At 42.9% G+C, this 17,211-nt stretch overlaps 1 protein-coding gene across 1 annotated transcript; it reads left to right on the top strand.

Annotated features, from left to right (window-relative positions):
• Positions 1-399: 399 nt before the first annotated feature.
• On the top strand, positions 400-16,063 carry gareml (GRB2 associated, regulator of MAPK1-like). The gene is made up of 7 exons (XM_030721539.1): positions 400-685; positions 2,940-3,080; positions 7,817-7,947; positions 8,913-9,078; positions 9,842-10,692; positions 13,879-14,048; positions 15,079-16,063. The coding sequence occupies exons 1-7, from the start codon at positions 574-576 to the stop codon at positions 15,677-15,679; spliced, it is 2,172 nt and encodes a 723-aa protein (XP_030577399.1). The 5' UTR covers positions 400-573; the 3' UTR covers positions 15,680-16,063.
• Positions 16,064-17,211: the final 1,148 nt, after the last annotated feature.

Genomic DNA, 17,211 nt, shown 5'->3' with positions numbered 1-17,211 from the left:
TTAAAGTAAATGACAGGCTGTGGATGAGGTCTATCTGTGGCCATAAAGCTTTTGGGTATTGAAACTGAATCTGCAGCTGACAAAACCAGGCCTTAATGAATGCCAAAAGTTCCTGCTTCTAACATCATGTGCCACCTACGCAGTTTAACCTCAGTGGACAGAGTGATGCAATGAATAATGTGGAAAAATATGAGCAAGTTACAAACCAGTGTAGTTCCAGGATAGCGTTTGTGCAACATTTAACCTCCTTTCTGTTTATTTTAAGGTTTAAAGTTTGACTGACTCACTTGCGTATATCTGGGGGTGGTGGACAAATAGTGGTTGATAGAAGGGGAGAGTGAACTAGAGAGGGCTCCCTCCCTCCCTCCCTCTCTCTCCTCTCCTCTCCGGCGCACCGACCGTGACTCCGCTCCCTCTCTCCTACATTATAACATGGCGAAACTCTTTGCCATTAGACCACCACCGTCACTCTCACCTTTTTCCGCTCTATCGCTGGCATCACTACTAACGCCATCAGCATCTTCGCCACCATCAACATCACCGTTATCTCCGGTAGCGTGATGACCCGCGAGGATGGAGAAGTTGTCGGCGAGCCTGTCGGAGATCACTTGGAGCCCGTTGGCGCTGCCGCTGGACGCGGTGGTCAGCAAGTTCCGTCTGCCCACTCTGGTCCGCCTGGCCCACGGTAAGAGACGGACACCCGCTTTACCGGGTGATTTCACCTCCAACAGGTCCGTTGGAAACTTTTGGCCTTGCGGTATTCTTTTGCCAACTCTTGTTGGGCAACTCCGACGCTTCATATCGTTTAGGCATCAGAGCTGTGATACCGATGGGCATAAATGATGAGTATGGTTATACGAGCGGGAAATGGATAAAGACGTGAAACCTTATGAATAAAAAAAATTTTTTTACGCAGTTTCATGAAGATAATGTGTAGGTTTTGAAAACAAGTGTGAGAAATTTATAGGAGAACGTGTGTAGCGTTTTAACAGCGTCAAGGCCGGCAGAGAAATGACCTCTTCCGGTTTAAACTTTCAAAATGAATCTTCATATTTGTCAGAGGGTTCAGTTAAAGGGGAGAAATTGGTCGTTTCAAATGATAGAATAAAACTTGAAATGCAAGAAGCTGTAAGGAGCTTACATTACCTACGAGCAAAACAAACGAATTACTCTTTAAGTTAAGCAGCAAATGTAATTATCAGAAAAACGTTGCCTTTTAAATAAAAATTGCATAAATAAAAACAGTTGTAAATCTTTTGTATGTTGATGATCAGATAACATTAAAAGGTGATTAAAGTAAACCGCTCTAAACTGCAGGCACTGCAGACTAATGGATATGTTTTCTATCGTGTTATAATTAATGTATCAGGCATTCTGATCTGTTTTTGTGCCTGCCATACTCTTAATTAAGGGGAAATATATCATTATATATATATAAATCAATCCGATGGTTCATCACTGACCCAGTTGCATGTGCACGTTCCTTGCTCTTACTTTGAAACCAATCTGATGGCATTTCCGTTAAAAGTTCAGTTCAAAGAAGCCACCTTGATTCACCCGCTACGTTGTATCCCAGATATCGACTTCAGCAGCCTACTCCACACCAATTTACTGACCCGAGCGAGTTATGTCCTAACATTAGTGTTAAAATTTCTATTACTGTGACAAGTGTTTCGCTGCCAACGTGATTCCCCGCTTCACCAAATTCGGTGTCTTTAATTTGGAAACGGGCGACGGGTGTCATGGCCAAAGTTGTTCCAGTCCCAGCAAGGCCCGGAAAGCCACAAAGTATCTGTTGTGCTGCTGAAGTGCCGCTCAATCCTATTCATATGCAAATGCTGTAATCAGTCGGTGAATGTGGTGCATACTAACGAGCAGCGACTTCGGAGGAAAACCTTCCTTGCTGTACAAAAGCGCGCACCCGAAGCCGTGCCACAGTCCCGGAAAATTACGCACCTCACTCCTCGCGGCGCGTGATCATTGTATAGAGAGCGCGGCCGTAGGTGTTTATTAACTGCCCCGCAGTCACCCCACTGATAATACCTGTTTGTTTGTATATCCAGCCAGCCCAGATGGTAGTTAGTTATTTACAGCAGGGCATGCTGACAGCTCCTTTTTAGCGCAGCATCAACAAACAGCTACAGTGTTTATCCATATGGAGAGTGTGTGCTTGTTCAGCGGCAGGAGTGAGTAAGGATGCAATTCAGTGTGATGGGCTGCATTATGAACGCTCCAGACTGCGAATTAAATAGCCACCTAACTGACTGCATTGAGGCAAACATATGAGGCTACACATTGGAAATTTTCAATCTATCTGACCATAGCCCAAAAATTGAGGTTCGAACTGAGAGAAATGTTAGAGAACAAAGAGAACTGATTTATTCAAGAGTGATACGAGACATACTGATATCACGGTTTAGTGGAAAGCATTACATGAGAATCAGCCAACCTTCCTAAATAAAGCCAACATTGTTTCAGTAGATGATGTTCTTTATTTCTACCTAGGATCCTTTTCTGTGTTTATAGTCAGCCATCTATCAACACGATTGTTTGACTCAAAGGCTGGGGTGTAACATTGTGTTGCGTGATTGAATTGTACTGCTGTGCTATCAGCAGAAATCAATGCTGCTGTGCTACACAGCTCTTGTGAAAGCTGGATTGCTGTGTGTGTGTGTGTGTGTGTGTGTGTGTGTGTGTGTGTGTGTGTGTGTGTGCGTGTTGGGGCTGGGTAATTGTGGGTTGCCAGTTGCATAGCAAGGTCCTGGTGAGTAGGTTAGGGGTGGTGATCCATCACTGATTGTGGTAATTATGTGTGCTTGTACGAGGGTGTTTTAATGTTTTCCACTGCTGAGTTACTTAGTGTGACCTTAGAATTTAGAAACCTGAGACTTGCACACTATTTGTTTATTCCTTTCTGAGTGTGTGTTTGTTTGCTGCAGGTGAATGTGTGGAGGGTCTGTCAGAGGATGATGTGGTGCTCTTACACTCCTGCCGTCAGTGGACCACAGTGACAGCCCACAGCTTAGAGGAGGGTCACTACGTTATTGGTCCCAAGATTGACATCCCCCTGCAGTACCAGGGTGAGCATGCATACACACATACACACACATTGCTTTTATACTTCAGCAAGTACAAAGTCTAATTAGTAATCCATGTCCTAAATATATATGTCTTCCCTAAGATGTCCATTTCCTCTAGGGGTGAAAATAAGTTCATATTTTTGTCCCAAGGTCAAGAATTTCCACTTGTTCTAAATATGGTGGGGAATTTGTGTTTCTTTGAGAGCAGACAAGTAGGAATAGATCAATATGCTGAAAGTTTTGCCTTTTGTGATGAAAGTTCTTTTGAATCTCAAAGTGCCATTAAATTAAAGGGTTAAGCTGTTCAATATACAGTATGTGCTAAGGTCTTAAGCCAACCCTCATTTCTTTATATTTTACTTCTAATGAGCCAGACTTTCTTTTCATTTTTAAAGTGATCTTGAGCAGTAGCTCTCCAGGCTTTCTGAAGGTCTTTCTTTGGACAATGGCTGCTTTTTTTTTTTTTTTTCTTTTACTCATTTTCACTCCTGTCCTTGTGCCTGAGGAATTTTTTTGTTTGTTAAGCCTGCTAACACTGACACACATTCAAGTATAAAATTGCACCTAACTCAAGGGATGAACTAGTGTTGTGTCTACACATAGCAGACAACTTAGCACAGAATATCCCTCTTTATTACAGTTCACAACTCTTAGGTAATATACAGTAGAATTGCTAATGCTACAATTCATTTAGGGTAGTTAACACTCAGGGAATGATTTTGTTCAAGAGAACCTTTTAGTAGCAGTAGCCCACTTATGAGATAGCCAGTATGTACAGTGTATACCCTGCAGGATATTTCAATTCTAGTGGAAATCCTATGCTTTCCAGTCCTTTCCAGTAATTCTGCCAGTTGTCTGCTAAATAATACAAAATTATACAAAAATCTGGAGCCATAAGTGTAGCTTTTATTTTTCAGCTCTGTTAGAGTAGCTCTGAATGAGTCACAGACCAAAGTCATCATTTGTTTGTCTTATATTGAGCCTTGGTGTAGTCCCTCTATTCATGCAATTTCAAAAGCAAACTAGTTTAACTCCTCCCTCTTTTGGGCCAGCTTTTATCTGATTGGCTGCCCCTCACAAACAGAAGGTTTAAAAGGCGCGTGTGCCTGTGATGACCATGTTTTGGCTGTCCACTCACTCTGACAGAGCCGAGAGTGGAAAAATACACTCTAAACAGAGTTTTTACAGCATTCTGCAACCTGAGCTTTTGTCTCTGACATCACTTCCACCTCATTATGTAAAACTTTGGCTATCTTTAATCTGAGCATCCACCATTATAACAGACAGGAAATGAGGAAAAGTGTAATAGTTTCACTTTAAAGAGGAGTTGCTTACTGCAGCTTAAAACCCTAATGTACAGATGAATTCATCTTCTACTACCACCTTCATTCACTCATTCACTCAGCTACCATGTGACCTTGTCTGACTCCTGTTGTCCATTGACTCGTGTCTTCCTGCTGAATGAGTCTAGCCAGAATGACCTCACCGGAGCTCATCCCCACCATCCCATTGTTCCGTCTCTCAGCCCAGTCACATTATTCTCAGTGTAACTGGATCTTAATGCCTCCTCTCCATTGCTTCCTCCACTGATGGAGTGCTGATGTCACCTCACGTTACCACCACCTCTCAGGCTCCTTTTCGGAAGAGAAAGAGAGAGAGAGAACATTTGGCTGGGGGGGGGGGATGTTGAGATCATTTCAGCATATCATATTAGAAACACATGACAGCCAGTATTGCCCATATTAGAGATTAAAAACATAAGCAGTAATAGAATAGCAAATACATATATGCTACTAAGAATAATAAGTAAATAAGGGATGTCCAAAGGTAACAAAGATTTGCTAGTTTATAATAAGTACATTAAAGGCCAGCTTTCATGATACTGTTATACTCATGGATGCTCATTAAACATGTTGAAAGATTCAATTAATGAGGTCAGTGTACGTACAAGTAAGCCCTGTGAGCCAAGGAGCTCAGGCTTCAGACTCAGCTCAGGCTTTTCCTTCTTACTCTTGGCTCTGCATGGTGTCATATAGAGGGAATATCCTTATAGTCAGAACTGAGGGGCTGCATCAAGGCTCATTAAAGGATAAATATTATTATTATTTTGGATAGATCATTTAAAGCTGCTCGAGTAGAATCCTAGATATATAAATAAATAAAGATACGAAGATGAAAATGAAAATGAAAATGAAAATGAAAATGAAAATGAAAATGAGCGTAATTGGTCCCCTTTAAAAAGAACATCCATCAGCAGAGTCTGAGACATGCAGATTTTTTAAATTCAGTGGCATATGTTATTAACATCAGTTTTCCAACTTTTAAGGTTCTCTGCAGAGCCACAAAATGCATAAAACATTTGTTTTTATGTGGTACCTGATGTTTATTGGCATAAACACATAAAGATTTGCATAGTTTTTTGTGAGTTCTAAAAGGGGTCTTTTAATGACTAATTTCAGGATCTGGCAAAGCGAGTTGTTCTTTTATGTTCACTGTCCTGGGCGAGTCACAGCCTTCTATTAATTGCTTGAATGATCAGCAGACAGTCTTTTGTATGGCCTGACCTTACGCTGTAGTCTTAGGCGGGGCTCTGACAAAAAAATCACATTGAACTTTACTTCACAACAAACAGACTGTGTTGTCTGCATCTTCCAGCCATGTGTGGCCCCCTACTTTTCTCTCTTCTTCTTGCCAGAATTGCACAAAGTGATGTTGCCTTTCTCTCTTCCTCACTACACTAAACACAACAATGAACACACTCAACCGGTGGTCCCATGCTTAGATTCAGTGGGTTTAGGGCCCTTGTTGTGGCCAGTCAGCTCATCCATGCAATGTGAACATAAAAGTTCTGGCCATGTAGAAAAGCCGATTAAAACATCTTGTGTGCCTCCAAGATTAATTAAAAAGCAGTGTCTGTCCAGCTTTAAAGATAGAAGGCTACAACACAGTGGTTTATTTTTTTTCTACCCGTTTTTTGGCTATGACACCAATTTAAAAATTGTTTTTAGCTGTTTTGTATTTGTGTCTAATCAACTGGCAATCATGAAAAAGTGTGTTAGTAATCAAAGACTGTGGCTTTCTAAGAGTGTTTTGGGTTTCTTATGTGAGAAAATAAGAGCCTGGAAATCCTGCTGCTGCACCCTGAAGTAAATCATCAACCTGAAATCCTCTTCAGTTAATGATGCATTCCAGCAGATATGAAAAACAACAGTTTATATGAATGCATCCTTTTAGCACTACTTTTGTGTCTCTTTCAATATGTTAGGTGAGTTGTTTTGGAATCACAGGCCGTCGCCTGTGATGAGCTAATGTCTGTGTGATGACTTCATACAGGAAGTCTAAATAAGCGTAGGATGAGTGCAATATAGGTTTCCCCTCGGGAATGGACACCAGGATGCCTCCCTCCTTCTTTTTCTCCCTATCTGTCTGCATCCTCCTCAGTGAGAGGCAGGGATGACAGAGGACAGAAAAGCTGAATGATCCCTTGTCATGAATGGGTTTCAGGGAAGCAAGTGGTGCCACAGCCACCCTTGTAATGTGGAACCAGCGGCCAAAGCCTTACGTGGAGGCATTTAAAAGCACCAGCCTGATTTTCTCACATAGCAGTAGTGGCTTCTTAATATGGCGTGACACCTCTGTTCTTTTGTCCATTAGTAATATTTAGGGTGTCACTTTTGACTAAATATAAATTTCCAGGATTGAGCAGGGCTTTGTTTAGTTTGGTGCTAACCCCCCCCCCCCCCGCGTTTCATTTCAAACCCCCACTCTTTGAGAGGGTGGTGGGCTGTGTTGAAAAGTAGCATTTGCTGGTATTGTTCGGTAGGTGGAAGCTCCTTATCCTAGGGGCTCTGTTTAAATTGGAAGGTGGGGGGTGGGGGAGAAAAAGGAAGAGAGAGGTGCTGGCGTAGATGATGGTGGAGTTTGGTATTCTACTCTGTCTACCACACACACACACACACACACACACACACACTCACAAAAAACTTCCCTCTTTTCCTCAAAAAGACTTTGACTCTGTGAAAAGGAGGAGGATCCTCAAAAGGCTATAGCTACTCAATTGCAGTGTGATAAACTGGTAAACAGGAATAAAGCATTTAAAATGGTCTCCTAACACGGCTGGTTTGGAAGCTGTTGAATGACTCTTTTCAACATCAAAAAGTGGGAAAAAGTAAAAAAAAATAAATATTTACAGCTTCACCAGCACAAAACTTAAGTTCATGAGGGTGAAAGATTTACAGAGGAGGGGATGAGCGAGGGACACAAAAGAGTCAAAGAGAGAGAGGTGTGTGTGTGTGTGTGTGTGTGTGTGTGTGTGTGTTTGCGTGAGAGAGTATGTGTAACTGTCTCCATGGTGATGTGTCTCTGCTCTGCGTGAGAATGGGGGTCCTTTATTGGTTACCATGCCAACCCAGTCGGCTGTCGATTGGGAAAGAGCTGGTGCCAGGTCATAGGTCACTGAGGTGTCTTTATATTCCTCTCTCTGTGCTGCAGATGTATGTATGCTTTTATAGTTAGGCTATAGGCAGTCGAAAGGGAACTTTTCACCCCTTTTTTCATGCCTCTGACTTTTTCCTAACTCACTGTCTTCTCCACTTTTCTCCTCCCACCTCTTTTCCGTCTTTCTCTTTCCCCTGGCTCCCATCTCTCTACGTTGTCTTCTTCTGTCCGCTCTTTCACTTCCTTCACCTCCCTTCACCCCTTTCTTTCCTCCTCGATTGCACTGATCTTCTCTATAGGCAAGTTCAAGTTGTTGGATGAAGACCGGGACGTCAGGGATCCAGTCCAGTATTTCTCCAGTGTGGAGGAGGTTGCTGGTGCCTTTCCAGACCGAGTTTTTGTCATGGAGACGATCACTTTCAGTGTCAAAGTGAGGCATGCCTATAATGAATTTCCAGTTCTTTGCCCTATTCACCAACACAGCAAAAACTTAATGGAACGTCCGTCATATTTTGTAATGAGAAAACCAAAGACAAAAATGTTCATATTTTTTAAACAAAAACTAGGTGTGACATAGAACCTGATTTTAGCGTTTGTTGCTATGTGCTATTTCAATAAGGCGAGATCATTAGGAAGAGTTGAACATGATTTATCAAATGTAATTAAGCTATTTGGCAATTGGCTCTCAATGGCCCTCTGAAGTAGAATGGAATCCCAGCGATGATAGGAATTAGGCCCCCCCCCCCCCCCCCCCCCCCCCCCAGAGTTTAAACGCTGGTGGTGGTGAAGATAAAAATGGAGGCTTGGATGGCGCACTGAGTGATTTGGGTGAGGTGGAGATGGGGAGGAGGTGGGTTGCATGAATGATTCTGCAAGGAAGAATGACAGGTAAGCAGTGAGATTTAAAGTATGCAGAGTGGAGTCTGATTGGTTTGAAGAAGGAGGGCAGAAAGATGATTGGACCAGCACAATGATGTCAGCTTTGAGTTTGACAACATAGGAAAGCAGAAGTGATGTGAAGAATAAACTAACAGCCAAATACCCAGGAAGGCAGACAGAGATATTCCTCATTGAACTTACACATAAGCTTAATTCAGAAAATCTTTTAGATCAACAAAAACTTAAAATGTGAAATGCTCAGTGATTGAAATCAGGTTTAAGTGTTTTAATAGCCGGAATAGACGACTTTTCACCTTTGTTTAACCAAATTTAGACATAAAGGAATGTCTTTTTCAAGGCCATGATGGGCTGACCAGCTTTAGCCCAGAAAACAAGATCTACAGGTAGTTTCATACCTTACTCTCGATTGACTAACCACAAGAGGTATTTTCATAGGAATTAACGTTGCAGTCATGCAATATCTCATGCACACATGCATGCATGTCTGTGCTGCAGGTGGTTTCAGGGGAGTTTAGTGAAGACAGTGAGCCCTACAGTTTCACTCTGCAGGCTGGAGATGAGCTGTCACTCATGGGGAAAGCAGAGCTTCTCTGTGCCACGCCCTCAAAGGAAAAGACGGGACTGAGCGCGCTCCTGAGACGCCTGGGAAAGACTCCCAGAAGTAAGTAAGGCTGAACTATTAAGCTCTATACTTAAGTTTCAGTTGTTACATATGCACATGATAACAAGGAATACACAATCAGTGATATCACTGGCAGAACTGAAGGTTACTGAAGTTCATTCCTTTTTCAAAAGCCACAACATTTAAGCCTCCTGCCTAATATAGTTTAGGTCTCCTTTAAGCTGCAAAAGACAGCTTTGACCTGTTGCAGCTTGGACACAGGTGTCCCTGGGGGGTGTGTGTTGGCAGAAGATCTTATAGGCCCTGTGGATTGCAAGGTCAGGCCTGTATGAGTCTTGCGGATTGGGATCTGTGGAGTCCAGACTCGGCAGTCAAGACATTGGGCTCTTTATGTGATCCTAGAGCCATTCTTGAGCAGTCTTTACAGTGTGGCTGGGCACATTGTCCTGCTGAGGGAGGTCAGTTGCATTAAAGATATCCTGTTGCTATTGGTGGTTTTGGGAGGGGGAAGGGGGGGGTGGCTGTGCTGCAACATTTAGGTGGGTGTGAAAATAACATCCACATGAAAGCCTGTTTCCAGGCAGAACATAGCACTATAACAAGATGATCAAAGCTGTTCGCTTCACACTTAATGTTGTGGCTGATCAGTGTATATGATTATGATTTCTCTGTAGATTTGTGGTTCAGATATTAAAAGAAAAAAGTTTAAAATTCTAGTGTTATTCTACTAGAACTAATGAGCAGGTGTCCATCTCTATGCAGCGCACCCATAAACTCCTAAACGCCTTCTTTGTCTCTTCAGGTAAAACGCCCTGCCTGGTCTGCATGAACCATCGCACCAATCAAAGTGTCAGCTTGCCCTTTGGCTGCCGTGGACGCTTTTGCACACGCTCCCCGCTGGAGCAAGGCATGCTGGGAGGGGAGCACACAGTGCGCAGCATCATCGAGAGAGTCCGCCTCCCCGTCAATGTGTCTGTACCTTCAAGGCCACCACGAAACCCCTACGACCGTCACGCTGTAAGAGAGGGCCACCGATACAAGCTGCTCAACATAGTCAGCAAGACAGTGGTGCTCTGCATGGTACTCCGCCGACAGGAAGTCTCCCCCTCCCACTTCTTGTTGCTGCGCTGCATGCCCCGGTTTAATGTGGCTGAGGCCTCCGTCCACAAAGCAGCATTGGAGAGCCTTCTTCTGCGACATGCATTTGACCCAGATGCCTACTCTCGTGCTGTTAGAGAAACTCGGCCAGAACTGGAGTGTATGACAGAGGAGTGTGTGAGCCCACGGCACTCTCGCATGTGTGTGTCGGGCCAGGACTCATTGGCACCAGCACTGCAGCGTCTCTCAATGTGTGGGTATGTTGGTGGGGTTTCAGACAGCGTATCACAGCGCTGCAGGGACTCCCTTGGAGAGCGGCTAGGGGAGGTGCCAGGTGAGGAGAGGGAGTATGTGACACCTGAGTGGACTGAGGGTGAAATGAGGACCAATGAGGAAATCCCTTATGAGGAACTCTGGACCAATCAGAATGCAGAGGGCTTAGGAAAGGAGCCAAACCTCATCTCTTTCCATTCATCTTCCTCACTGGACGGTTCTCTTGGTACCGTGGTGACAAGAGTGTCGACCCCCCCACCTGTACCTCCAAAATCTGATGCTGTGAGTTGCAGTCTTCACCTCATGTCCTTCCTTTCGTCCTTCAGTCTGTCATCCTTCTTATCTGTCCACAATAGCATCCGGCTGTTAAAAGTCAGGATGGCTGGCTTGAATTATTCATACATAACAGCTTTTAAACCCCACTGACACACTCAACGCACACACAAACACACACTGACTTCCTGGAAATGCTGCAATACACCGCCCCTACGCTTACAGTACATGAAGACATATATGCTGGTCAGTCACAACATAAAAAATCATCTGCCTAGTATTGTGTAAGTCTGTTCTGTGCTGCCAAAACAGCTCTAACCATTTGGTTCATAGACCTGGAACACCCGGGGGTGTCCTAGGACAACGGCAGCGGATCCTTTGGGATTGTTCCAGCACATCCCACAGCTTAGACTGGGATCTAGGGTGTTTCAATACCTGGTCAATGTTTCTGTATTTATTCCGTGTTCTCAAGTAGTTTTTGCAGTGTGCCAGGGCACATTGGGTTGGTGGTATGTGTCCACTCGTCCTCATCGACATCGGGAGCGAGGCTTAGAACTAGAGAGGATCAGTGTTGTAGTTCACTTCAGTTGTCAGTGGTTTTAACATTGTGGCTGATTATTTCTAATGAACTGAACAGAAACCTAAAGCTATCAGGACTGCTGAAACTTTTTAATCTAGGGGATTTTCTTTGTATGCGATTGCTGTATATCAGTTTTACACCTTAAGCAAATGGGGCATTTCAGTTTGTTAATATTATAAGGATTACATTCAATGTTAATTATTGTGTGAATTAGGTTGTCTAATGAGAGAGCAGAAAACAAAAGAAAAAAAATTAAATAAATTTAAGCCGATTAACAGGTCATTTGAGCATGGTTATTTTAGCTTGCTCTTTTTAAGATCACATGCAGCAAGGTCCTAACTTCAAAACCAGAGTGGTTACTCAGCAGCCAAGCCGTACTTCTTCCTGAGCTTACAGGCTAGCTTAGGAAAAAGTAGGGCTTGGCTGCTGTTAAGCAGGGTTTCTCCTGCACAGAATAAAATGGTAAACCACAGGCTTCACTGTCAGAAATAACAGGAAAATTCAAAGAAATGTGTCCAGTACAGTAAGACAGACATTACTTTTAATTTACATGGACTGATCATGCTTGCACGCATAGTCACCCCCTTAAATTCCCATTCTGAGCCAGGAAATCTCCCATTAAAGTCTAATTCACTGGCTCTATTATCAGTTTGCAGGGTTTTGTTCTACATTTGTTTTGTTCCCTGAAAAGCCTTCAGCTCATCCAAAATGCTGCAGCTAGAGTACTGATGGGGACTAGAAAGAGAGAGCAGATTTCTCCCATATTGGCTTCTCTTGATCGGCTCCCTGTTAAATCCAGAATTTAATTTAAAATCCTTCTTCTCACATACAAGCTCCTAAATAATCAGGCCTCATCTTATCTTAAAGACCTCATAGGACCGTATCACCCCAGTAGAGCACTTCGCTCTCAGACTGCTGGCTTACTTGTGGTTCCTAGGATACTTGAGAGTAGAATGGGAGGCAGAGCCTTCAGCTTTCAGGCCAGCTCTCAGTTTGGATTCAGGGGACAGGCACCCTCTCTATTTTTAAGATTAGGCTTAAAACTTTCCTTTTTGATCAAGCTTATAGTTAGGCCTGGATCAGGTGACCCTGAATCTTCCCTTAGTTATGCTACTATAGGTCTAGGCTGCTGGGGAGTGTTTCTTGGTCACTCACCTCTTTTCACTCTGTTTATACACCACTCTGCATTTAATCATTAGTTATTATTAATCTCTGGCTCTTTTCAACAGCATGTCTTTTGTCCCATCTCCCTCCCCTCACCCCCGACCAGTCGCAACAGATGACTGCCCCTCCCTGAGCCTGGTTCTGCTGGAAGATCCTTCCTGTTAAAAGGGAGTTTTTCCTTCCCACTGTCGCCATGTGCTTACTCACAGGGGGTCATTTTGATCCTTGGATTTTCTCTGTAATTACTGTGTGGTCTTTACCTTACAATATAAAGCACCTTGAGGTGACTGTTGTGATTTGGCATTACAAAAATAAAATAAAATTGATTTGAATACATTGAGATATTGAGAAATATGAGAATCTCATACCTACAAAGGTATAATAACAATTTTCTTTTTGACAATTAAGCATTACAGCTGATATAATAGCAGTGAAACAGGGATAAGGGAAATGGGACAAGACTGGATCTTTCTTGTAAAGGAAACATACTTCAGTGTCGTACAAGAATTTGTGAAAGTTATTATTTTTTGCTTTTTGTGTGACCAACTAACTGTTCTTCTACTGATTAAAATGAATTAGTCACCTTCACTGTTTCCCCCTACATGCTCCTGTACAGCAAGCAGACACTAAAGAGTTTAAACCTGCAGACTTTCTTGATCATGTAGCCTTGGAATATTCCCTGCATAGTGAAATGTGTAATAAAATTTACCAGACTGATTTAAAATCTCAAATCTTGCTGCTGCAAGTCAGGCTGTATGTCTACTGTAAAGTTAAATGATTTAATATTTTATTTACAGCCCTAATGTTAGCCTACCTAAATGAAATAATCTCATATATTATTTTTAAAAGAGGAAACAGTGCCATGTTGAAAATGAGGTTGTCATAGCTGCTGTGCTGCTTCACATTTTGGTGTTATAAGAGTGTTTCCCAGCAATAGTGTTCATGTGTAACTGTAAGTCATTTGTAAGGCTCACATTTTCATGCTTTTGTTTTGTTTAATTAACTTTAACTGAGGGCAGTGGAACAGAAAGGTTTGTGTGGGTGTTGACGTCTGCGCTGCAACTGGATTATACCCTGTCACACGTAGCGTTCTTCATTCCTGATATTTAGCCTGCCAAGACGGTGTGTGTGTGTGTGTGTGTGTGTGTGTGTGTGTGTGTGTGTGTGTGTGTGTGTGTGTGTGTGTGTGTGTGTGTGTGTGTGTGTGTGTGTGTAGCTTGGTAAATGTCAAACTTGGTGACCTTTACAACTCAAACTCCCTTACACAAAGTAGCAGGATCTACACACGCACACGCGCACACACACACACACACACACACACACACACACACACACACACACACACACACACACAAAGCCTCCTGAGGAGTCTATTTTTAAGTGTTAACTTTTCTTTTTTTTTGTCTTGTCGTGCATGTTATTGTTATGTGTGTGCACGTGTGTGCGCATAGGTGAGAGAGGAGTGTCGCTATTTGATCGCCCCTCCGGTTCCCCCTCGTTGCTCCAAAGGAGGCTCCATCTCCAGTCCAGCTCCCAGCCCTCCCGTTCCGCCTCGCTTCCCCAAAACCTCCACTTCCCCGAGACCAAACATTTCCTTTTACTCGTCTGGACTACAGGACAGGTATGGGATAAAACGAAAACCTTTTTATTACATTTATTTTTGACATGTTGGTGTAATTTTTGAAAGGATTGAATGCCTTTTCTGGTTTCAGTGCTGTACGTGATTTATTACACGAACAGCAAGAGGTTGAAATTCCTCCAGCTCCAAATTACTGCAAGAATGAAATTACAAGAGCAGGCCGGCCAGCGTGGCAACCATCTTTTTTTGCTTTTTAAACTTTCTGGGCAGGCCTTAGTACAATTAACCAGACAGCAAGCCATATTAACTATCAGATAAGTCACCAACATGACAAATGTGTTCCATTTCACTGACTCTCCTTAGCTGCAGGGAAGCCTATTAGACTGTGTAGCATCCACCTTTTATTCAAAGCAGCCACGCACCTAATAATGCATTTAAGCTTAAATACAATATAAATGGGTGAAATTGCTCTCTGTACAGTTGCTAAGGAGAAAATCAGCAATAAAGACCAAAATTTTTCACCCTGGCAGTGAACATGTTTATTTCTGGTGTAAAGTTTTGCTTGTGGAGCCTCAAATGGCCATAATTGGAACTGCAGTTTTTACCTCTTCCATGTTGGCTTCATTTTTCAGCTGTGGGAGGCTGCTGCTCGCAGAGTTCCCCCTTTCTTGCTCTTTAAAGAACATTATACTGTATATGAAAAGAAAGTAAAAAAACAGGAAATTCTTCTTGCCCATAAGTGCAACTTTGACCTTGCAAACTCTGGAAGAGGAAACCACCCCATTACACTTTCAAACTAGCACCATTTTAACACCTGAAACTCACCTAATCAAAATTGACAGGCCTCACTGAGCACAGAAGGCGGTGACATTTTCTGGGATGACTGAAAGCTCCAAATCAGCCCCTGAATTGTGGTTTGTTTGTTTTATAAACAATGAGAAATACTGCTGAATCATTTTTTTTATGCATCAGTAGTAGGTTGAGGTTGTCACTCAATATTTTCAAAACTTTTCACATGACTTGTTTATAATGCTGTAAACAGCTAACGCTGCTTTCCCCTGTTCTGTCCCAGTTGCTCGCCCTCTCCCGATGCCTCCCTCTACTGTTACCCGTGCTCCTGGGGGGACTGTTCTGCCCCTAACCCCACTAGTCCTGAGCCCGTGTCTGCAATCCCTGCAGACAACACAGCCAATCCTCAGCCTGCACAAGCCACCTGGGCGGAGCCATGGGTGGATTCCTTCACTTCCTCTGGACTTCGACTCAGGCCGCCGCCCCCACAGAGTCGATTTGCTCCCTTTGGCGCGTTGAACCCCTTCAACCGCCAGTCCCCTTGTCCCTCGCCCGAGCCTGCTCCCAGTTCCACAACAGATTCTTCCAGAGGCGCAGAGGGTGGTGGGACATCCACAGGTGTCACTGAGGGGTTGTCCCCTCCCCCTGACCCTACCTGGCGTCCTCCTGCTGACCTGTCTGCGCTGTCATTGGAGGAAGTCTCGGCCTGCCTGCGGTTTATTGGCTTATCAGAGGCAGCAGTGGCCGTGTTCCAAAGGGAGCGAATCGATGGCAGCCTCCTGGTGCAGCTAACTGAAGACATCTTGTCACATGACTTTCACCTGAGCCGACTCCATGTGACCAAGATCACGCAATTCATACAGGGCTGGAGGCCCAAAATCTAAGATACACACCATCCTGACAATGTGCCTGATGGCTCTGCTGAGCCTTCCTGAATGTGCCTTCCACTGTGACCAACTGGCTGCTGAGCCCACTGAATGAAACGGAAGGAAACTACGCCACACTGTGGTCAAACTGTAGAATTGACACTTGACTGGCTCGAATGCTTAAAGTCAGACTGACAACATGTTTCCTATCTGAATCACAGTCTGGCACTAGTTTACTAACAAATGGCTACAACAGAGAGCTACATGATGAAAGTGGCCTCTTTGGAACTTAAAGTCTGTGTGGATGTGTGTGGCCTTCACACTGTGTTCCTAATTTGATATTCGGGTAAAAATTACGTCATTTTACCTTAATTTTTTTTTTTTTTTTTTTTGACAAACGAACAGAATTTCAGCACTTTTTAGACACTTTATTTACACCTCAGTAGGTGTTAAATTAATTTCTATATAAGGTAATTTAAGGAATTCACATCATCTGTTGTAAAACAGTTATAACACTTTACACGAACTCTACACAGGTCACTTAAATATCCTGCTTCATATGTTTCACTGCGCTTCAGTGGCATGTAATTGGCACAAACAAAGTGGGAGGTTCTTAGCAGAAAAGACAGAGCTAGTAACTTCAAATCTTCACAAGAAATAGGAAGAAAATATGAAAAATCAGAACTCTGAGCAGTCACTGAAGTAACTGAGATTTTGGTGCTGATTAATGATTCAGTGATACGGCTTGTAATTTGAATTAGAGCATTCTGTGCTTCGGTGGTGGTGGTTGTATTTTTATTAACATTCCCTTTAAGGCTAACAAGGTGTTATTGCCGTGTTATAATAAAACTCAGAAGCAGAGTTTTTTATAACATGTACTTTACATTGCTCAGCCACACAGCTTGATCAAAGTACTTCTACAGTATAAGCATTTCTTGCCACTCAGTTATCTTGAAATGCCTCCAGGCACCTACTTCGGAAGTTATTTACATCTAAATTAACTTCAATTTCAACAGTCACCATGACATTAAAACTGCGCGCACGGAATCACCACTCAAATCTGATTAAAATTACTTAAAGTTTACTTTATTTTGGGGTAAAGTCAGCAAAGCGGCTTATATTTCTGCCACTACCTTTGCTGGCTGCATAAAGATTCACCCACTGATTTCAGCTCTTTGTTTATAATGTCTGTTAAGACCTGCAGGTGACCAAAAGTACAGACAGAAAAGCAACAGAGCGAGAAGACCTGTGCCCAAGCATGAGGTTATCAGCAGAACCTCATCTTCAGCTATGACTAGTTGACATTAGCCATTGATAATAAGTGTAGTCAAACTCTGTAATGTGTTAACACAGTTACTCTTTTCATTTCCACACACCACAAATAAAGCCAGAGTTATAAAGTGTCAGAAAGAATGTCTGTGAAGTCGGTTAAAAGAATTAAATAAAAATTCACATTTAAATTTCTTCTAAATAAATAGAGAAATATTATTTGGAATATACACAAAGCCTGATTTTCTCTTTTCAGAGAAACAAAATGACCAGATGTTTTC

Source organism: Archocentrus centrarchus, chromosome 24 (assembly GCF_007364275.1).
Source record: "Archocentrus centrarchus isolate MPI-CPG fArcCen1 chromosome 24, fArcCen1, whole genome shotgun sequence".
Lineage (NCBI taxonomy): Eukaryota > Metazoa > Chordata > Actinopteri > Cichliformes > Cichlidae > Archocentrus > Archocentrus centrarchus.
Note: the sequence above shows the minus strand (reverse complement) of the source record. Positions and strands in the feature narration are given on the sequence as shown.

Excerpts from the sequence above, each read along its gene's own strand:
- gareml (XM_030721539.1), top strand. The coding sequence starts at position 574 with ATGGAGAAGTTGTCGGCGAGCCTGTCGGAGATCACTTGGAGCCCGTTG. Across the intron at positions 686-2,939 it reads TCTGGTCCGCCTGGCCCACG|GTGAATGTGTGGAGGGTCTG; the intron begins GTAAGAGACGGA and ends TGTTTGCTGCAG. Across the intron at positions 9,079-9,841 it reads CCTGGGAAAGACTCCCAGAA|GTAAAACGCCCTGCCTGGTC; the intron begins GTAAGTAAGGCT and ends TTGTCTCTTCAG.